Source organism: Aphelocoma coerulescens, assembly GCF_041296385.1.
Source record: "Aphelocoma coerulescens isolate FSJ_1873_10779 chromosome Z unlocalized genomic scaffold, UR_Acoe_1.0 ChrZ, whole genome shotgun sequence".
Taxonomy (NCBI): domain Eukaryota; kingdom Metazoa; phylum Chordata; class Aves; order Passeriformes; family Corvidae; genus Aphelocoma; species Aphelocoma coerulescens.
Genome location: NW_027184085.1, coordinates 48,251,875 through 48,274,125, shown reverse-complemented (window position 1 = coordinate 48,274,125; position 22,251 = coordinate 48,251,875). Strand labels below are relative to the sequence as shown.

The window sequence follows — 22,251 nt, the reverse complement described above, 5'->3', positions numbered from 1 at the left end:
CCCTCGAAAGCAGTTGCGGGAAAAGCTGCAAGTCGGGGGAAGGGACTCACATTGCGAGCAGAGAGACTCCTCTTCCTAAATGGACTGAACAATATTTGGAAGTGGGTGGCTGTCTCGTCGTGATACTGTTTTCATAGCACGAGCAAGAAGAGACTTCTCTTTCTAAATGGACTGAACAAGGTTATTATGGAAGTGGTAAACAGACTGAACATCTTAAGGGTTGTCTTTTTACATTGTCAGTGGGAGAAGGGAGGAAGGTGGGAGGAGGAGGAGAGTTCTGAAGGTGGTATAATTTTTTTTCTTTTCTTCTTTTAGGTCTGTTAATAAACTTCTTTATATTCTTTCAAGTTTGGTGCCTGCTTTGCATTTCTCCTAATTCTTATCTCATAGAAGATAAACAGTAATGAGCATTTTAGACCAAACCACTACACTAAATTGGTGTTTCTGCCCGTTTACAAACCCAACCCGCGACATAGGTGATGCTCCTTTCTGACCTTGATTCAGCTTCAGTAACTTCAACAATACAACAATAAAACAACAATTTTGCACGTATCAAAAAGTAAACCTCTAAATATATTTATTATTCAGTTATATTTGCTTTTCATTGCACAGATTTGGTTTTTATCCCCATGTTCAACAGTTTCTTACAAAGCTTTTAGGAGTCTTAGAAACTGTTAAAATGATCACTCAAGACTATTTAGGCACAGATCAAGAATGCATAACTCTATTTTCTCAAGGTTTTTTCCATGTGAAAGATTACTGGTTGAAGTTAAGCTCCAAATTGAAATACATTTCACAGTCCACGCTTTTACAGGCATACTGTCTAAAAAAGAAGTTTTGATTAAATAGTCTCACCAAAGCCTAAATGAAAACACCTTCTTTTCCATAAATGCTGAAATCAACACAACCCTAGGATAAGAACCACAGTGACCAACCATTCTCTATGCTAGTCAGTCACAGAATAACAAAGAAACAGTCCTCAAGAGGATGTTAAAAATCCCCAGGAAAAGTTACTTTACCTTGGAAATAATTTAAATAATTTATTTTGTATGAAAAAAACGAGCACAAAAAAATGCAGCCAATAAAACACATCTGGTGACAAGGATGTGTCCTAGACATATCCCCTGGACCTAGCTGATTCTGTGATTTCTATGTGCCACAATAGAGGTGCACAGACACAGGTTAAACAGTGTTTGCTCTGCTTGGGTTTAAGACATCTCCATAAGGTCCAGCATTGAGCCAGAGAGCTGGTGCTGAAGGGCACAGATCAGTGTGGCCACAGGGCTCAGGAAGGCTGAGCAGCCTGGGAGGATGCAGGGGGCTGGACAACACAGCTGGCAAGAGGGAACCTGCAGCTGTAGATGGCTGCAGAAATGGGACAAGGTTCTGGCACCTGGGAGCTAAGGAAGCAGCAGCTGCAGGCATTAAGGACAAGTGATACTTCAGCAGCCCTGGAGGGCTGTTCATGACTGGCCACAGCCCTGCGGTCTTACTGTGGTTGACACAACACTTCTAGCACCATTGCTGAAACGCCCGCAGTGGGTTGGGGGTCCAACTCCCCATTCATCCTTTTAAACCACCTTGGCAAATTCCCCTGCTGTCAACACTATGCAGCTTTAAATGTTGTCCTCATTTCTCTGAGGACCCCCAACTGACTGCAGCTGGTCTTTGGCAGAAGGAGGGAAAGAAGGCCACTGACTCACAGGACACAGAGACTCTGCAGTTTCTCTGGTGAGAACTAGCCCACACCATCACCCTTTTAAAGTAGGATTCTCCAATGCTGACTCTTCTTTACCTATCACAAAAGTGCCGGCCCTTGGCACCCCCAGTGCAGCCTCCCACTCAGAGTGGGACTATCCCCAGCACCAGGTCAGGGCAGCCACAGCTTTCCCAAACTACCTGGGGGCAGAGCCAAGCTGTGAGGTGAGAGGGGTGCATGACGATCCCTTTGGAGTTAGAGGTGCCTCCGAAGCTCAGCAGAGTGGACTCCCTGGGCAAGAGGACAGGAGCCACATTGCTGGGCCTCAGGGTGAGCAAAGAATCTGGCAGCTGCCTTCAGTCTCCCATCCTCCTGTCACATGGAGGGGCAGCAAAACAGGTTGTTCCTAGAGGTTAACATGTAGCTTCTCCAGGACCAGAAGAGCAAGAATTTCCAAAGTCTCTCACTAGCATTAACACACAAGTTTCTGACATTGGTGAGCAGGCAAGCAAGGGGAGCCTGAAAAAGCACAGCAAATCCATCAAAAACTGTCTGGTGATGATTAGGGAAATGTGATCACCACAAGCCAGGGAAGTCCATGCTGCCTGAAATATCAATTTTACCCCCAGTAAAAAACCTAGGAGGAGTTATCCACAAGAACTGGAGTCTCCCCCATTTTCCACAGATACAAACAGCTGCAGGCTAGCACCCTCAGTTATCGTGTGTGTCCATTCTGACATTCCTGAGCTCCAGCTTCAGCTGTTTAATTTGGACATCTCTCTGGTTTACCAACACACGTAGTTGACGGATTTCTTCCTGTTGCCGGAAATACATCTGCAAAAGCTGTAAGAAAGCACACATTTTACTTACTTTACACTAAGAAAATACAGGCTTAATCTAACAATGCCACCAGAGCTGTCACATCACTTCTGAGAGAAACATCTAAGGAGGAGGCCTTCAACCAACAGACAACATCAGCAGTACTCCTGTTGTCCACTAGATTGGGCTGTGACTGCAGGTGTTCCACAGAAAGTATTTGGAGTCTAAATTCCTAGGTATGCCACATCTCCTTCTCTGACCTTGGGCAAGTTCTCTTTTCTTCTTCCAGTTGGGACTAGCAAAGTCTTTCATTATGCATGCAGCAGAGCACCCAGCTCTACAAGGGCTGCTTCTGTAACCTTGGGGTGGCAGCTCAGAAGCATGTAGAAAAATATCCTTTTTCATACCACTGGGACATTGAGATGCGGAAATTCCTGCCCTATCAAGGTGCAGATGCTAAAATCTTGCAGACATGAAAGGGGACCTCAGCACAGGTATGGAAAGAAAATTATTCCAGGGTTCCTAAAAGCAAACACATTGCATGTAGTTGAAAATGTCCCTAAGCTGCCAACAGTGGGAGGCTGACAAATCACCAGAGAGATGTACCACTGTGCCAGCTTTGATCACTATATAGAGAGGTGGTTGTCCATGATTAAAGACAAATTATGGAGCTGCCAGGACCTTTTCTAGAGGCTTTCCCAGGTGCATGCTGCAACCAGCAGCCAACCTCAATAGCACTGCACTATCAAGTTGTCCCTCAGTAGTGAGCTGCTGAGCCAGAGGCAGAAGTAGACCCTTTCTCATGTCAGGGTTCACAATACAGTCAGGCAGTTAAGACTACATGGATGCACCAGGGTTACACCCACTCCTTTCACAGAAGTCCCTGCTGCCTCACCAGGCTTGCTGACTGCAGCTCTCATCAAAGGGTTATTCTGCATGAACCCCCCCCTTCTCTACTCTAGAACCTGGAAGTCACAAGGACCTCCTTGTGCCCAGCCAGCCACCAGTCAGGTCTGTGCCACAAGAATGCCTAGGAAGCGAGAACACTGACTGCCCCCTCCTTTCCAGACCCCCTCAGCCGGGGTGCTGCTGGGACATATTTCTGCTTCCCACGTGGCAGCCAGGTCAGGCAGAGTTTTTGCCCCCTCAAAGAACAAAGAGCTTGCACTGACACAGGCCTGCAAAACAAAGCCTCCCTGAATTGCCACCAGGTGAAAAGCATCCTTTTGTCATCTGGCTTTGGGCTTCCCCCACAGCCCCAACACTTCATCCCAGACATTCGTACCTCATTTTCAGTTTTTGGTGGTGGACACTCAAATTCATCAGGGCCATTGAAGAGGCACATTTTCTTACTGCTTGGCAACTCCCCCTCCGATTTCATCTTTTTTCTGCTATCTCTGATCTCTCCTAGCTTCTGCTTGTCCTCCAGAGACATTCTTCCTCCCTCTTGTTGGCTCAGGTCAGTAACTTTTGTAAATGGCTCTGGGTCAAGAAACTGTGGTAAGGGACTCACAGCTTCAGAGCCTGGTTTTAAGGATACCAGAAGAGGTCCTAGGGAGGAAGGAGGCAAGTTAGCACTCACAAACCACACCCAGAAATCAGCTGTAAGCAATTCATTCCAACAACCTGCAGAGGTAAACATGGGGGCACTTGACCGGAGCAGCTTCCAGAATTCACAGCCACCAAGTTATTTTAGATTCCAGTCATATTTACTATGTCTCTCCTTTTCCTTCTTTCCTCTTTCTCTGGCAGGTAACAGGCCAGAGAGCTGGCAGCATCTTACCCAAGCCCTAGTAAGCTGAAGGGCTGGGGAGCTCTCCATGTGCTGACCTTTGTTAATCCCGTTCAGCCATTGTTGTGCTGTCAGTGCCGGTTGGGCTGCTGCAGTCAAGGGGTAGATGTCTTCCTGGTATGATTCCGACTGGAAGCAAACAAAAGTCCAGAGTAATCATGTCAGTGAGATTTTGGCTTAAAGAGGTTATATTGGATTGTGGTGGAGAAATGAGTTTATTCCCCTTCAGCACAGGGAGTGTCATGAGCACTCACTGGCACGGAGATAAAGTCTTTTCACCTGCTCTGAGCCTCTCTGCTCCTCACCCCAACTAGGAGACTTGCATCTGAAGGCCTAATTTAATTCATGCCAGTGAGGTCTTCAGACTGGGGGAAGTTGACATATGCCAACTCAACTCCCATGAAATCATGTTCCTGAGAATGAATATGTGGATACAAAGGATGGACAAGTCACAAAGCATCAGCTGATCATCAACTGACAGAAACTGGCCAAGGAGATTAAGCTGGAGGAACATGCCTGGTTGGGAGTTGCAATGAGCATTAGTTCTGTTGGGTTTCTGAATTCAAGGAACTCATACCTTCTTTTCATACTCTATTTTCTGGAAGTAGAGGGCACAGTGCTGCCATTTCCCATGTACCTATGCTCACAGAGGAGCTACCTTGGCTAGCTACAGATTCGAGGCCTGTTTCTTTCTCTAATGACACCAGCTCTGAGACTTACTTCTACATCACCCTCAGTGCAACGGGTCATGCCTTACGTGCTGCAGAACAACTCTCTGTAACACAACTGTACCCAAGGTGCAGAGACCCATGAATTCATAGTTCCTGTTTTTCCAGGGTGATTCTGCTTCCTTCCACAAGGAGATTTTCATGGCACCCAACATCAACTCCAACCCCTCTCCCTCTTTTGTCATTATGTCAAACAGATTCTATTGGAGAAGTTTACAGACAGCTAGCAGGCCTGGTAGCATGTCTTAGAAAGTCAAACATTAAACAGAGACCTAACCCCTGAGTAACTCTTGAGTTACCCAGACAGGGTTTGTTGGCAGGGCTGCCCCAGAAACTGGCCAGCTATGTCCCTCACACCAGGAGAGAGAAAATCTCTTGTTCTACCTACTCTCCTGCTCCCAAGAGTCACAGAGAGGAAGCAATGCTCTCATTTTTCCACTGATATTTACCTCAGATATGAACATGACCTGAGGTTGACTTACCCGTCGAGGCACAATCATTGAGATGGGCTCGATCAAGCTTTTAGTTGGGATCAGTTTATAGAAACGGAAAATTTCACAAGCTGCCACATCAAGACCTCTCTTTGGCATCATTCCTGGGGGAAGAGCATTAAAAAATGGAGTATAAATCTCCGTAGGAAAGTTAATGTAATCAACCATGGGAGAAGGGACATCAAACAATGAAAGGAGTCATAGTATCAGCACCATATCAGCACGAAGTCTGCATCCAAAATTGGCTCAGTGGCACAAATTACAAAACTAAATTTTTTTTTTTTTCTGTCAGACCATGCTGTTACATACAGGGTATGTGGTTTCATGCTAAGCCTCCTGTTCTTTATTCATTCTAATGAGCTCCAAATAGAGTGACCAGAACAGAACACAACTGGCAGGTGATGCCACAGGATTTGAGTATCAGGATCACCAGAAAGGGATTTCAGGACACCTAAACAACACCACAATAGCTATATATGGCTGAAACACCTTCCAGCCCAGTATCCTCCCCTAATGCTGTCCCAAAACAGAAATGAGTATGAGAAGGACGTGAACATCTGTTCTGTCCATTTTTGTTTTAGGGACTGGCTAAGCCACACAAGGTCTCTAAGTACCTGATAACCTCACTGGGTTTCTCTCCCATTAGCTTGTACAGTCCAAAGCTATATCCATGTCAATTCCCTTAACAAAAGATATTCCCTATGCTTGTAGACCTTGTTTCATAGTGCCCAAGATTAGTTTTCTACTAATACCCAGTGACTTCATTAAGCAGTAGATTTTACATGAAGGCCTGTTGTTCCTTACATTATGCAATCTAAACTTACAATCTAAACTATTCTAATCTTACAATCTAAACTCCACTGCTCCACTCAGTACGTGGTTTTGGTAATATTGAAAAGGAAGTTTTGTGCAATAACCTTAGCAGTACGCTTGATCAGCTGAACAAAGCAGGATAGGGAAGTAGACATGATTCACTGAGGCCTTCTAAAAACACTTGTACACTTCCTTTTAATGAAATTATTTTTAAAGAGACTATGACAATGAGAAATAAGGATGTCATACTGAAGGATTATAAAAACTGAATAATGAGGAGGTCCTTACAGTTAAGTTTTAAATAATATATTCCTTTTAATTTTTTTTAAGGCAACCTGCCGGCACAAAATTCAATGCTGCCAAATATCTGTACTAATTTCCTCTAACAGCAGGAGTGTCCACAGGTAGTGTGGAGGAGTGTTAATGATCCTAGAAACATGTCAGTCTGTAGAGGAATATGACTTATAGAGTAGACAGAGAAGGTTCAAGAAAGGGCTAACAATATGGTTTGAGGGCTGAAAGCTAAATTCTGTAGCTTGAATTAGTTAAACAGTGGGTAGTACCCAGACAGGTTAATAAACAAGGATGTCCAAAGGAGGCATGGTGACCTAATCACAGTAGATCTATTTCTAAATAGGAAATGTCAGTAAAAAAGGAGGTAGACAACCAATAGACTGAAGGCATTAAGATGTGAAGCATTTGTTACCAGAGATATCACACAGTGGGAACAATGGAAATAGAGTTCAGTGACAAAAATCTTGAAGCAGATTGACAAATGACAAGGACCATTCTCTGCCTTTAAATCCAGACTATCCTCCTTTCCACCTTGACCAGGTATGTGAGAGGAGATGCAGCAGTGAGTGGTAAAACTGCCCAGCCCATGCTCTGCTGGTCAGAAGGGCCCAAGCCCTGACTCTGTAATACCACCTGTGATATATGGGTGACCTGGGCCAAGCTGACTGTAAGCGCCTGTAAACCCAGGTGGAGGAATCTGACCCATTCTCCTTTCTAAACGGTATTTTGGATAGTTGTAGACTCTGGCAGCCTCTAAAAATAAAGAAGCCACAATCCTCTTGAAACATTAGACAAGCTGCTACTCACCAATTCCCTTCTGTGGTAAGTGAGAACGATATTCCATCAGGTAGTTCAGGTATGGTTTCTCAGGGCTTATCTCATAGTACCGTATGTTTCCATCACCCTAAAGGCAAAGAAAATCAACATCAGCCAGACTCTGCTGTTCAGCATGAAAGCCTGAGAAAAATTCCTGGCCCCAAAAAGCCATGCAGGATCAACAATGAACCAAATGTTTACCCTCACATTCCTATATGGGAAGGTTAGGACCCAGCTGTGTACCTCTCCATAATAAACATGGAACATCTGTAAACATGGTAAATGTGGCCCGATGCTGAAGCATCCTCTCCCCCCATCCCATCTGCTCATATCCTTAGGTCAACATGCTTCAGGAGTATCTTTGACTTCAGTCTGTTGCAACACCAGCTGAGAGCAGAATCAAACAGGCCTGCACTTGCTGATGTGGAAAGCACTTACCTTTCCCACCACGTAAAGCATGTGTGTGTCGGAGTCATAGACAGGAAACAGTAGTCCTGAGGAGCCATCCAGATCCTCCTCCAGTAAAGGCACAGAAAGGTCATTCTGGGCAGGACACAGAAAAGAGTCAGCTGCAATCACCTGTCAGTCACCTCAAGTCCAGACACCTCCCCTGAACCCCACCTGGCAGTGGCATGTGAACACAGCTCTGTGTAATGACCCACAGCCCTGAGCAGGGGGCCATGCACAGACAGCTGCAAAGCTCTGTGGCTGGGAAACGGGTGCTCTGTCCCAGCCCTTGACTTAGGGCAGGACATCAGTTCCTACCACTGTAGCACCTCAGGCATCTGATGGCATTTCAGGGTAGATATGGTAAGAAACATTGCCTGCCCCTATGTGGGCCAGACCACAGGAGATGAAGGGGCCTTCAGGGTACACCTGCATTGCTGGTGTAAAATTCACACTGAATTTTACTCATATTCTCTCAAAACCTCTAGTCAAGGCAATACCTGCACAACAGTGCACCACCCACAAGAGCAGTCTGCATCAGCCAAGCAGCTCAGCACTGCACAGTGGGGAGGTGCCTGTTGCAAGGACAGAATCTCCCACTGGCTTTTTGCAGGTAAGCCATGTAGGAGGGCACAGCACAACACTCCATATGCAAAGCTGGCACATCTTGTACAAAGCTATCCCTGCACTGCTGAAGGGAGTGATCTTCAGAGGACCAACAGGGCAGACTATGTTGTCCCATGGCTGTTCATCTGGTGATTCTCACATAAACATGTGTTTAGCAGAGGGTTAACACACATTTTGTCCTGCAGAACTGACCAGCTACAGGCTGCGGGAAGTCAAAGCTTCTGTTTAGATGCAAAGATGGCATGGGTGGATGTGGACCTGAGAAAGAGGCCTGCTGAGCAGGCCCTGTGCCGATCCCTGTTCCTAAGGAGACAGTACATACCTTGCCTCACAGATCTTCCCACTGCGTTTCTAAACCAAGCATGTGAAACCCTAATGTGACACCCATGATGTGTCACAGCACTGCTCAGCATTGTGGAAAGCCTTCAGACAGAAATACAGTGCTTTGCCTCTCACATGTGTGAAGAAGCCAAGTCCAAAACATAGCCAAAACATAGCAAATCATAGGCTTGGTGTACCGGCTTTGTCTGGTAACAAAGAGCGACAGCACTACAAAGAGACAAAAGATTGTGCTGCATGGCAGTTGATGCAGAGGGACATATTTAGATGCTGACAAAGTAAAAAATCTCACTGCATATGAAACGGTAGATGAGAGCAGGGTTTCACAAGGCAAGCAGCCATCCTGATGGGAGACCATGTCTTGGAAATGACCAATTAAGCACTACCTCAGTACACTACCGTCAGGAATCATCAGAAATCAAAAACACACTACATACTTTTCTTCATTGAGGGCTTCATCTGAGTAGGCTGTGTCTAGAGCTCATTTCTCTTTCCAGCACCAGGACCAGTTTGCCAGTAAGACCAGTAAGAGCCACGTTAAGTCAGAGCTACAGTAACCACACAGAGGTCCTTTGAACAATTTCTTCTTGTAGTGGGCTGTTGTGGTTTAACCTCAGTCAGCTACTAAGTACCATGCAGCCATTTGATCACTTCCCCTTGGTGGCATGGGGAAGAGAATCAGAAAAAGGTAAACTCATAGCTGAGATAAGAACAGTTCAATAATTGAAGAAAAAGCAAAATATAGAACAAAAACAATTGTAATGAAAAGAAAAGAGAGACAGAGGAATGAAACTCGAGAAAAATAAATGATGCACAACACAACCACTCACCACTTGCTGAGCAATGCCCAACCAGTCCCTGAGTAGCAATCCATGGTTCCTGGCCAACTCCCCCCAGTTGAGCATGACGTTCTATGGTATAGAATATCCCTTTGGCCAGTTCAGATCAGCTGTCCTGGATATCCTCCCTCCCAGTTTCTCGTGCACCTGCACACTGGCAGAGCATGAGACACTGAAAAGTCTTTGACTTAGGGAAAGCACTACTTAGCAACACCGCAAATGTCAGTGCGCCTTCAGTATTAAATCCAAACTAAATGGCAGACTTGTGCCAACTACTTAGAAGAAGATTAATTCTGTCCCAGCCAAGACCAGGACATGAGCACAGCATTCTCTTTGTTCTCATAGGCTTCTGTGTTGAAAGCTGTCAGGGTCTCCTCCCCCCGCCATGTAGCCCCGGGAGCCCTGAGGGAGGCACGGGGTTTCCCTGCCCCTGCTCAGCCTCGTTCCCCATGGGTTGGTTTGTGTTCCCCTGCGCGGGCAAAAGGAGCTCGGGTCCTGACTGTAACAGTTCCTGGGCAGAGCCCGGCCATGCGGCTGGGGAAATAAACATCTCTGAAACATCTAGCAAGAATCCATCCGTATATATTTGTTTTCCACGGGACTCCTGGTTTGATATAGGCGTGTTGCAGTATCCCCACTGTAACAGAAAGCTTCTTCAGAACTCGGTTAGCTCTCACAGCAGTAAGACCTATCATCCCTCAGGAATCTGACAGATCACTTCTGAATTGCTGTTATAAATCAATTCTTATGTATGTGGCAGGTGGAAAAGTTAAAGAGACAGCAAAAGAGAGAAAACTGAAGCTGGTATGGTTAAGATTTTTGGTCCAACTCACTTGATCCCATAATGCAATTTGCCTATTATTCCACCAAGATGTTCCAGTAGAGAACAGCTTTTTCATGTTTCCAAGGAATAAGACTTTATTGGCTCTGTGAGACTTGTAGTTTGCTTCCTGTAGAAGAGAAAGAACGTTGCATAAGTAAGACAACATCTGTTGCATAGCTACATTTCATGTTACAAGACAACTTTCATTCACTCACATCTGAAAGATCTGCTCAGCCCAGCTGAACTACAGTGAGCAGGATTTCAGGGCATCTGAAAAAAGTGGCCTAAACTCTTCAGGATCATTCCCAAAAGCTGAATGACCAATCACTGATCATCAAATACTCTGAGTTGAAGGGGACACACAAGGATCATCAAGTCCAATTCTTGGCCCAAACAAGGATTAAACCCACCATCCTGGTGTTATCAGCACCTGCTCTGACCAGCCAAGCCAATCTCTCCTCCCTAATTATTGATTCACGTATTTGCAAGACAGCAGTCTCCAGTAGATGCAGGCAGGACTGTCTGTGTACACAAACCTGTGCAAATGGCTACAAAATGCAGCCAGCTTCACCCAGCCAACAAAACCCCAGCAACAAGAACAACCTTGATCATTGGGACAGATGTACACTTGCATCCACCTGTCCACCTAATCTCTACACTCCCTCCCATCATGTCCCTCAGAAGGCTGCAGGAGGTACCTATGAAAATAATGCCATCCAAGTAATGTTTCAGGGAGCAAGGATCACGGTATCAAGATGCAAAATCCCTGTTTTCAATAATGACAGCCAGCGTTCCACGGAAAATAGAAGGCAATAGTACCATATAGTGCCTTGAGCAATTCAGGGCACAAGATGCATCGTCCTTTATGGCAATGAAGCTACCCAGCAGAGGAAGCACTCCAAGAGGTGAGATCAGCTGGATCATAAACCTCTGAACCCAACCTACCTGTAGGACTGTTCCAGCACGAGGGTCTATCACACGTATCTTCCTGTCCCTGCAAGTAGTGGCAAGGCGACTACCATCTGTGTTGAATGACATGGAGAGGACCACATCTTTGTGAACATCAATAATCTTCACTGGCTCTGAAAGGACAGCGTCCTTGACGTCAAGGTTCCAGATCATTATCTGGAGCAAAATTAATAAAAAAAACTCAGTCCTTTGCTGCCTCACACACCAGGGGACTTTGTGTACTCTATTCATTTCCTCATCTTTTCTCTACAGGTATAGGTCTTACTATCATAAGTGATTGTTCTCCAGCATTTAAAATAACTAAAATAATTCCTGATACTAACAGCAGTATATCAGTGTCAGCTCAAAATGTCCAATATTTTAATTTCCTTTGCAACCATATTTTATACATAAAAATAGACAACATCACTGCAGATATCTGCACTAGCACAAACAAAAGTGGATGGCATTGCATACTGTATCCAATTCAGTAAATGCAAAGTGCAGAGTAGACTGAAGTTCATCAGAAGACTGCAAAATTAGACAGTCCTTTTGAACTTGTAGCAATATCCTTGGAATATTGCTACAAGTTCAAAATTTCAATTGAATTCACCATGGAATTTCCCCCTGAAGAAAGCTTCCAAACTCTTCAGTAACATCTTACAGCTTGAAATTAAAATAAATTTCAAACATCCAGCCAAACAGGGTGCCACAGGAGCATAGACCCACCTTGTAGTCATAGCCAGAGCTGAAGAGGATGTTAGCAGCCGTGGGATGCCATTCAATCAGACCAACTCTTCGAGCATGCCCAATAAGTTCTTTCTTCGGAGTAATGATGTTTCTTTTTAGCAACTGATTGGGGATGTCCCAGATTTTAACCTGAATGGCACAGGATGGGTCTTTGTGAGTTTCCTGAGCAGGAGCTAATTTGGAATTTACCAATAGCTATTACTGCCTTGGAATTATTATTCCCTTTGTAGTGAATAGGAATGTGCCTGGCTTTTTTGTGTGCCAGTCCTTGTTATTTGTGTCTCTACTCTTCTGTGGACCGGAAGACTCCTCTTTACCTTCTATCTTCAGACAGCAGTCCTACCAGGGTTTTTTTAAATTTGGCAATCCAACCCTTAGACCTGGCCAAGCTGTCAGCACAGTTATGGAAAGTTATTCCCAAGGGAAAGAAGTAAACCACTGATATTGCAGACCTTGCCTCTTAACAAACTTTGAGCAGAAGCCAGCAAATCTGAGTCCCAAAAGATATTATAATTCTATGAATCTACAATATTATAGCAGTGATTGATCCAAGCTCAACCCTCTCCTGCTCTCCTGGCCCCTCTTCATCCTGGTTCTGAGGATCCATTCAATGCCACCTGGCAAAGGAACTGAGAATTCCTCTGGTCAGACGACAGCTATAGAAATGTTTGTCTCACAGAAAGCTGCTCCGGTGCTGAACGCTTTGCAAGTGACACAGCCATTTGTCAAAGTACACAGAACAGCACACATGTGGCCTCAAAGCAGACACCCTGAGCAGAGAGACTGGGCAGCAGTGCACTGAAGTCACTCAGCACTGGGAGTGTGCTGTCTTGTAATAGGTCCACCTACAGCTCTGGGTCCTTCTAGAAGGATGTTGCATGACAACAGAAATGCTCTGTCCTCCTGTGGTGGAAGAAAACAGTTGAGGAAACCTGCAAGAAGGGCTGAACCTATGTGGGTATAAAATGAGTCTTTCTCACACTAACCCTACAAACACAAGTATTTAGGATGCTAACAGATGATTAATCCTTTGGCTCAATGAAAATTACTGTGTTTGTCAAAATTTTTCTAGGTCTTAGCCTGAAGCAAAAGTGAAATGCTCTTTGGAACATAGTTTGTGGAAATCAGCCACACCTGCGCAAGTGTCCTGCTCTTTGGTTGATGAGGATGGCTCCTTTCTAAGCCAAATAAGAAAGGAACCCAAATTGTGTGACCTCCTGGAAAACATCATGAGCACTCTTCTCAGCAGTGTTTCTCCCACTAAGGAATCAAGTCCACCGGAAACATAACAGCTGTAGAGTCCAGCAGTATCCACCTGAACTCCTGCAGCAGTTAGAGAAAAGATCGCCCTTTACAGCTTCAACAGCTATCACTAAAGGAATGGGGCTGAGAGAGTAGAAAAGGGAAAGATAGGTTGTGTTCACATTGACAAAAGCTGCCTAGAATGAACCATCCACTCCTCACGCTGTGAAATGGTTGGTGATAAAAGCAGAGAAAAGCACCTGGCTGGAATCTCAGGCTGCATTAAATGGCAGAAATTGCCAGTTCTTTAGTGTGCAGAATAAGCAGGCCTTGGAGTCAGGCCTGCAGGCCAAGCATGAGTAATCCAAGCATGAACAAGCTCTCTACCCTGCTACATCTTGAAGAAAACCTGATAAAATGAAGTAAAAGGCACAGAGTTTTCCCTCTAACCAGAGGGGAGAAGATCTTCAACAAGTTGAATTCTTCATGCCTGACGACTTGCCAAGAGAAACAGAAGGGGTAAGATGATAAGCTCAAACTCTCAGCCCCTAGCCATTTGCATTGGCCTCAGTCCTAAGCCTGCCTCAAACAGCAGTGGGAACTGGAACTCAGTGTTCACAGAGAACATACAATCCTTCCCATGCCCAAAAGTACCATTCTACATGCTCCAGCTATGCACCACAAAAGATAGCTGTAGTACTGCCAGATGAAAAATCGTCTGCACCTGGTGGGCTAACACAATGCTTATTCTTCAAAAACCACTGGCCTATGGAACTGCACAATGCCCATTCTGTAACAAGGAGAACTGGAAAGCAACCAGCCCAGTTGTGCCGACTTTTACCAGTCCACTGGGCAGTCAGGTATGACTTTGGAGGTCACCAGCTACCAGGGACCGCCAAAGAGATCCCCAGGACAGAAAAACGCATGTGTAAAGGGGAGAGAAAATATGCTACTGATTTGAGGGAAATTATTATCATAGGTATGTTTATTCAGGGAAAATCAGTGACTATGTATGTAAAATACAGTACCTAAACAGGAGTTTCTTCTGTTGTCAGCATGCACAATATTTCACAGGAGATATGCCCTTGTGCATCCGGATGAATAAAGAACATCTGCTTCTTACTGCTATGTTAGTTTTAAGGAGTTTTTATTTCTACTGTTTTTTCGTAACAGTGGTACTACCAAGGCAAGCTCCAGAGAGTCTGGTTAATGGTCAAGAAACCTCTGAGAAATGTGGGAGAAGTGAAATTTCCATCATCTACCCAGAAGCTTGTGGCCTTCCTCAAAGAGAGGCCCAGCCCAGTAAGCAATTAGATGCATCCTTGCACACAAGCCAGAACAGTGCACAGGATCTGTAGCCTTAGAGATCTTCCCAGCTCATCTGAATGAGGCTTGGAGCACCCCAATTCAACTGGCCTCCTTTGAGCAGGGCTTGGACAAAGTGACCTCCAAAGTCTAGCTACAAGGTATCAGGAAAGACAGTCACTCCAAGAAACACACTGCTGTCCTCACTGTCACTGTTGGGGCAGTATGACACACACGGATAGTGCCTCAGACAAAGGGCAAAAAGCCACTTATTAAACAAAGCGGCCTCTTTTATACACCTTTTGTATGTTATCATTTGTGTTACAGATTCATTGGCTGCTAAACTACTACAATAGACTCCTTGGCTATTATTAAGTTCAATATACTACCATTGGCTACCTATAGCATAAGCATTCAAGCATTCAGTCACATAAAAGGTGCAGATATGTTGCTGTTTTCTCCTTCTACTGTTTAACTTTCATGCTTCTGTTGATACTCCATTCTCATGGGTAAAAACTAATTGTTTTTCTTCTCACAAACTTTTCTCACAGTCATTCTCTAGCCAAAGTAACAGGCCTGAGCCATAATTTTACAAAGGCAACAAGGCCCTCCTTTTGTAAGGTTTTACTTAAATGCCACACCTCGCCACTTAGCGGGGAGGGAGGAGATGTCTCTACACCATGTCACTGTGCAGAGGACCCCTAAGATACCATTTCCTGGTGCTAGGATGAGGATGGGAGAGTAGGAAAAAGAGAGTACAGTCACAAACAGAGAAACTTCCTGGAACAACTTTTTGTATTGAGACCAGTGACATGCTCCATGTTTCCATTCTTTAGTCTGAGGAGTGATCCAGTGTCAAGTTTCTGTAGAAAACCGGAAAGGAAAGCTGGGGATAGTGCATCCAGCACCCCCTAGTGCAAGAAAGATGCTGATAAACTTGTGAGTCCAGGAGAGGCCACCAGGATGCTCAGGAGGCTGCAGCACTTGCCCTGAGAGTGGAAGCTGGGGGAGACGGGCTTGCTCAGCCCAGAGAAGAGACAGCTTCTGGGCAAATTGATAAAAGCCTTCAATACTTAAAAGACTACTAAGAAAACAGAGCCAATCTCTGTCTTGAAATGCAGGGTAGGAGGACAGGATACAGCAATTAACCACACTGGAAGGAAAAAAATTTCCCATGGGAGCAGCAAAAAACAGGAACAGGTTGCCTGGAGAGATGGTAAAAGAGACCACCCAACCTTGCCTTCAAAACAAATGGTTCTGTGATTCTGTAACTGCAGTGGGATGTTTTGAAGCTTGTGTTCCTTCCTCATATGAGGCTCAAAAGAGTGGCCAAGGTGGTGCCCTCCTGCCACAAGTAAGCCATGCCATGCCATGCTTCCTGAGACAGCATGAAAACCTGGCATACAGGTCAGAAGATAAAATAAGATCTTTACCATCAGTTCAGAAACTGAAAGAAGTCTTCAAAAAAAACCCCACAGGAGTATCCAAACAAGCAAAGACAAGTCACTAAACAGGAAACACAATCCAAAAATCTTACAATCAAGAGTGACTTTTTGGCAGAACTAAAATGGCAAAGCATGTTAACCAAGCCAGGGCCGGAGAAAATGGCAGGCGAAACCTCCCTGATGCTGTATGGCAGAGTGAGAATAAACCCAGTGGGAGAAAGCTCATATGGGATCTCTGGAAAAAAGCATGGTAGGTAGTCAGATGTCCTCATTATCACAGAAGTCAACATCACACTTTTTACAAGACCTCTTGAAAATGACCTTCCAGTAGGTAGATATGAGCTAAATTGTCCCTTACAAATATGACTTTAATCTTTCAATTCCTACAGTGATGGCATCTTAACCACACTAACTTAAGCCAAAGCTCCCACTGCAGAACTGTATGATGCATATTCCACACTGCAACTGATCCAGAATGACTTCACAGAGCAACTGAGTGCAGGAAAAAGCTCAGACTTGCTCTGCAGGGAATTAAACTGAAAGAGCTGGTCCAAATTATCTTGTGTTGAAGCTTTTATTCTAAAGTAAAGATGGAGTTTCATAGAGATTAAACTTGAATAGTCATTCCATTTTAAACTCATATTTTGTTTTTATCATGCAAAGACACCACAAAATGGCACAAGCCCCCACAAAACAGATCTGCCTCATTGCACTGATTTCGTATCACACAGGTCTGATCTCAAGAGAAAGAAAGGAATCTTACTCTTACCTCACTTCTTAAGTAAGTATGTGCACGTTTTAACATCTCATCTATGGGCCTTTGGTTTCTTTTAATCTCATTCTCCAAAAAGCACATTAGCCAGGTACTAACACAGAGTACAAGGTGGTAAACTTACTGTGGCATCTTCTGAACACGACGCTATTACAAAGTCATTGAATGGGTTCCACTTGATGTCCAGAACATTTCCTTTGTGCCCACATACTTTGGGATAATGTGGATCAAGCTTGCCTGTCTGGAAAAAAAATACAGTCAAACCTAAGGTGAGCCATGGAATTATAGGACATTTTCAAGGCAGCTCCAGAGAGGAACTTACTTCTGCTTGTTGTCCTCCAAATGCCCTAGGTGCTCTCTGTCTGTTGAGGATGGGTTTTTGCTGTCCCTGCTAGTCAAGTCTTGATGATATCACCATAAAGAAAGGGAGGATTGCCCAGGCCTTCCTAAGTACATGCATGCTGTGCATGCCTACATGCATATTAGAAGACAGTATTAGGTTCAGACACCAAAATAAAACTTGGAGGAGAAACATCTATGAATGAGTTGAATGTTCAACATTTTTTAAAGATCTGGTGATGGGGGGGACAAAGAACAGCAAAATCTCCTTCAGAAGACATTTCCTACAAGCAGCAAAAAAAACTGGTTTAGGTTTTCATTTTAGCCTCACCAGCTAGCATTTATTTAATTTTTAAAGCAAAAAGGTATTTGTGACACAAATTACAAAATTACTAAGTTTTTCTTTCAGCAAGCTATCTCTCTGATAGTGTTCAAATCTGCCATTCATCGAATTCAATCAGCATTCTGGACTTAAATAAAAAAAATTAAAAAAAAAAAAAAAAAAAAAAAAAAAAAAAAAAAAAAAAAAAAAAAGAAGCCGTGTTTAGGTGGCATCTGCCCTGGTAAAAATCCCGCACAATGTGCCCTAAGGTGTATTGAGAGCCTTGTGCCACATGGGGGCTGTGTTGCATTGAATAAAGCCACACTGCAGGCATGATCTCTGCTAGAGTCAAGTTCGAATACTTAAATGGTAGGGAGGGTGCTGGTGATTTTACTAACATTCAAGCAACACTTGCTTCCCCCTGTAAGAAGCAGGAGAAGTATGGGAAGTCTCCTGACCCACCCCAGGCATCAGTTCAAGAGGAAAAGTCAGTCACCTAAGAAGGGAGACATGATGGCAAGCTGGTGATGCTGACCTGCTTACTGCTTCCCACCTGGAATGATCGTAGACCAAAATTATGGCAAATGTGTGCTTGCCTAGAAAGCAGACACTTCTGTTGATGTACTCCTACATCTCCCCAGAGGTGGGCCTTAGGAGTGCAGAGCCGAGGGGAATCACTGCTGCCCCTAACCTGGCTGTGGATAGGGTGTAATTTTCCCACCTTTTAAATTTTGGGGGGGTTTGCAATTTTGAATGCAGAACGGGACACTGGTGTGTGGCTTCACTGGAAAGTTTGTTGCATAAACTGGGACTAACCTGCTTTAGACTGAACATCCAAAGGGCTTTGAAATGTAAAAGACTGTGCTTTTTTAGACTACAAAAACAATTCCCTTTCATAACAGCAACAATGCAAAAAGATTTGGGAAGGCAGAAGAGAGATAAAAGGCCTCTAATAAGAAGCGCTCCTCCACCCACAGTGTCCTTTTGTAGGCTTCAGAGCTCAGTTTAAAGATGACAACTAAAAGGGGTGGACAGACGGATCCACAGGGATCCCTTGATCCCTAAGGGAACCCTGTCCCCTCCCAGAGCTAGTTGCCTGTCTGCTCCCCACTCTGTTTTGGAGACTCCCAGGCTGACCTAAGCCTGTTTTGCCTGACCCATTCTGCAAGGCTCTCTTACCCTACTCCCACTTCCCCAACAGGCTCTGGAAAAGGAGCCCTTGTTCTCCCAGCCACCAGTCTCACCTGCCCCATTGCAAGCACTGGGACAGAGCAGGATTCACCACGCATGAACCCCCCAAGAGCCAACAAACATATATGTCATGAAGCTAGAGCTGCTGGTCTCAGATGCACATCTGCATGAGGAAGTGAAGATCTTCATTGCTGGAGGAAATTTAATTTTACAGACCAAAAACTATTTGAGTAACTAGATGTGTTGTCTTCCCATGAAGTGGTACCTGACTTCCACAGTTACCTACAGAGCTTGAAAATAACCCATTTTTTAACCACTCACTTTCTAAAATTCCAGCGTTTCTGAAAAGTAGTCAAGCTTGGAGCTCCCTGACAAAAATCACTTGTAGTGGAACATCTGTCAGAACTCTCCCAGCAGATTTGTACAGGGTAGATTACTATGAGGTAGGTCAGCCCCACCTCTGCCCCTGAAGGGCGCTAGCACAGTGCTCACATATGTGTCAGTTACATAAGGCCGGAGGGGTCATCATGGTTTCATTTTACAGTCCATGTTCCTAGAGAGAAGGGAGGGGAGTTTGTGTCTAGGAGGTCTGCACAGCCACAGATGTCCTCCCTTTCACACCTGGTGCTGACACACTGAAAGACTGGAGATTGCAGACCCGGGCACAAATAACCTCCCACACTCCTGGGACCTTGTTCTTACTTGGCTTTTTGTTGCAGAGGAAGAGACAGATGCGGTCTCAAACGAGTCTTATCATCGGAGATGGAAAAAAGGCAGGACTTCATCTTTCAAAAGAAGGCCACAAAATTTCCCTCCCAGTCAAGATCCTTCCTTGGCATGCTGTGCATGCACTTCCCCAGGACATCTACACCCAGGCCACACTGTGGGAAAGCAGCTGATCTCTCAGTTACAGTCACTGAGCTCATGTCTCCTTGAACTTGCAAGATTTACAGTCAGTCAGCCTGTTCTGGGCACCAGGCAGCCCCAGTGGCCACAGCCCCTTCCATCCATCTGGTTTCAGTGCCACATATTCACCAGGACCTCACTGACACGCCCTGCAACAGACCATTTCCAAAGTGATGGCAAATATTCAACTAATTTCTTGTAAGGCTGAATGCAAAGGCCTGCTGAAAGGATGGTATCTAGGGCAAAGAACTCTTTCTCTACATAACCTCTGCTGTCCCCAGCCCCACCTCACCCCCAGGCTCTCAGAGAAGAAGACTGGTGCAGAAGGAAAGAAGTGGTATTTATTCAAGGAGAGATGAGAGACCTTGGTGTCTGTGACTCAGCAGGTGAGGAGTACAACAAACAAACAAGGAGGCACAGTTAAACAGAGCAAAGCTGAGCCTTCATTCAAGGATGTCCTTAGACAGGCAGCCCCTCTAGTAGCAACACATGCAGAATGAACTCAAAAAAGCATTGGAGGGAGAGACAAGAACAGCTACCTGATCAGGTTGTTCATCCTCCCCAGCAAGTGCAGCCCTCCCTGTCCTGGCTACTGTCTCCTGCTTTAACTAAATATGTGACATCGTGGCTCTTGGGTTCTTGGGCTCTTCCTCCGCACTTTGTCACACTTGGGATGTGTCTGCTTCCCATGAATCCAGTCAAAACTAACCACAGTCAGCTGTCCATCATAAGAGGACAATACTGTCCCAGACACATCTCCAGAACAGGCTGCCTTTGATGCCCTGGCAGCTGAGGGCACAAGCCAAGTGTCCAGCACACTGTCTGCCATGGTTCACCTTCATAGGGGGAGGTGGCAGTCACAAAAAAAGCACCATCAGAAGCACAAGTCAAAAGTTTCTGCTTTGCACCAGATGGTACCACTTTGGAAGTGTATCAAACAAAACAAAGTAGCTGGTATTGTAGGTCCTGACTCAAGGAATCCCTTTCTTTGGGTAGCTGAAGTGGCTTTACCACCCAGCATGGGTAAGGAACTGGTATTCAGAGAACAGTTGTGTGAAGCACCTAATTTCCCTGACCCACAACCAAAGGTTAACTCTCAAGGGGCCAACTCCTCTCCATAGCTCAGTTTTGAAGTCCTTAATTCTTCCAGACTCATCAACATCCAGGACAGTGAGCCCCACATCTAAACTGCAGCAGCATTTACATCTGCTGCTAACAGACTGCTCCCTGGTCTCCAGAATCCCCTTCACCAAACAAATCAAGAAGAGTTGCTCCTTAAACTTCTTCTCCTGACAGTTTTATACATCTTGCTCATTTGCCTTTTTTCCCAGACTGATTGAGGCCTGACCTGCAAAGTCTTTCCTCACATGAAAGTTACTTTCACATTTTCACTGACATACTTTAATTATCCTCTTCTGTATCTTTTTAGTTCTACCATGCCTTTGATTTCTACATGCAATATTTCAGAACTGGGTGGAGTATGTGAGCAGGTGTAAGAACGAAGAATTACTACAAAGACTAGCCAAGCTGAGAAAAGGTGAGAAGACAGAAAAATTAATAGTAAGAAATGCAAGCAACTTCAGCTACTTTTGCCAGCACTTTGAGAGCTTGGTCCCACACCACATCCCACGGTCAACAGCTGTCTGCCTACAGATGTAGTTCTGTGATAAAGACAAGTTGTTGAGCCTCAACAGACTATCACTGTGGGGGCAGAAGTGACTCAGTCAAGAAAAACAGGGTAGTGGTTAATTTTAGGACAGTCTCTAAACAGCACCAGCATTGAAGGAATGAATTAACAAAGTCCAGAAGGGCTGGAAACTGTGCTAGGTTCTTCAAGCACAGCCAGTTCACTTTCATCCTTAGCAAATATATATTGAAAAAGTGGCATTGCAATAACACCATCAATTAACTTTTAATTAAAGGCTGAACTTTTGCCTTTCATCTGTTCTATCCTGATTCCAGAGAGATCATAATCTCATATTGAAGTTAATCCACATCAGTGCATGCCTAATTTTACTGAAGCAATAAACATCAGACAGCCAGCTTCTCCCTCTCATCAGATCCTAAGTCATCAAAACTCATATACATGGCATTTGTTTCTGAAAGGGAAGTCTTCACAGCATCAATGCTTGAAGTTTAAGAGCTTCATTGCCTGATAACTGTGCTTCCATTCTTTCACAAAGGAGAAGGTAGAACAAAACATACCATATTCTCCTTTGGTCACTGAATCCATGTTGCTAAAGCATCTTTCTGGTTTTGCTCTCTGTATCCACTAAATACTTTTTAATTTGCAGTTACTCCCAGGAGACAAACATCTGAACAGCACATTATGCTGATTATACAAGAAAGACAAATGAGTTATAAAATGAAGCAAGGTGTCAAAAATCTGCAAGCAGCAATGCAAGACGTATAAATACACACATGCCAGGAATCACCTGCTAGGGCAACTGGGGCCTCTTCCACCATTTTGCAATTTGGGCAACAGCATTAAATGAATAACCTCT

General features: G+C 44.6%; 1 protein-coding gene across 4 annotated transcripts in view; it reads right to left on the bottom strand.

Annotated features, from left to right (window-relative positions):
• Nucleotides 1-560: 560 nt before the first annotated feature.
• CORO2A (coronin 2A) overlaps nt 561-22,251 on the bottom strand; it is a 57,762-nt gene continuing 36,071 nt past the window's right edge. For all 4 annotated transcript variants that reach the window (XM_069001641.1, XM_069001644.1, XM_069001643.1 and 1 more), the window contains exons 3-12: nt 17,114-17,230; nt 12,205-12,354; nt 11,473-11,652; nt 10,538-10,654; nt 7,891-7,995; nt 7,444-7,540; nt 5,521-5,633; nt 4,349-4,439; nt 3,804-4,069; nt 561-2,542 (exon numbers count right to left, since the gene is read on the bottom strand). In XM_069001641.1, coding sequence (XP_068857742.1) covers nt 2,411-2,542; nt 3,804-4,069; nt 4,349-4,439; nt 5,521-5,633; nt 7,444-7,540; nt 7,891-7,995; nt 10,538-10,654; nt 11,473-11,652; nt 12,205-12,354; nt 17,114-17,230 — 1,368 coding nt within the window. In that variant the 3' untranslated portion in view covers nt 561-2,410. The remainder of the gene's footprint in view (nt 2,543-3,803; nt 4,070-4,348; nt 4,440-5,520; nt 5,634-7,443; nt 7,541-7,890; nt 7,996-10,537; nt 10,655-11,472; nt 11,653-12,204; nt 12,355-17,113; nt 17,231-22,251) is intronic.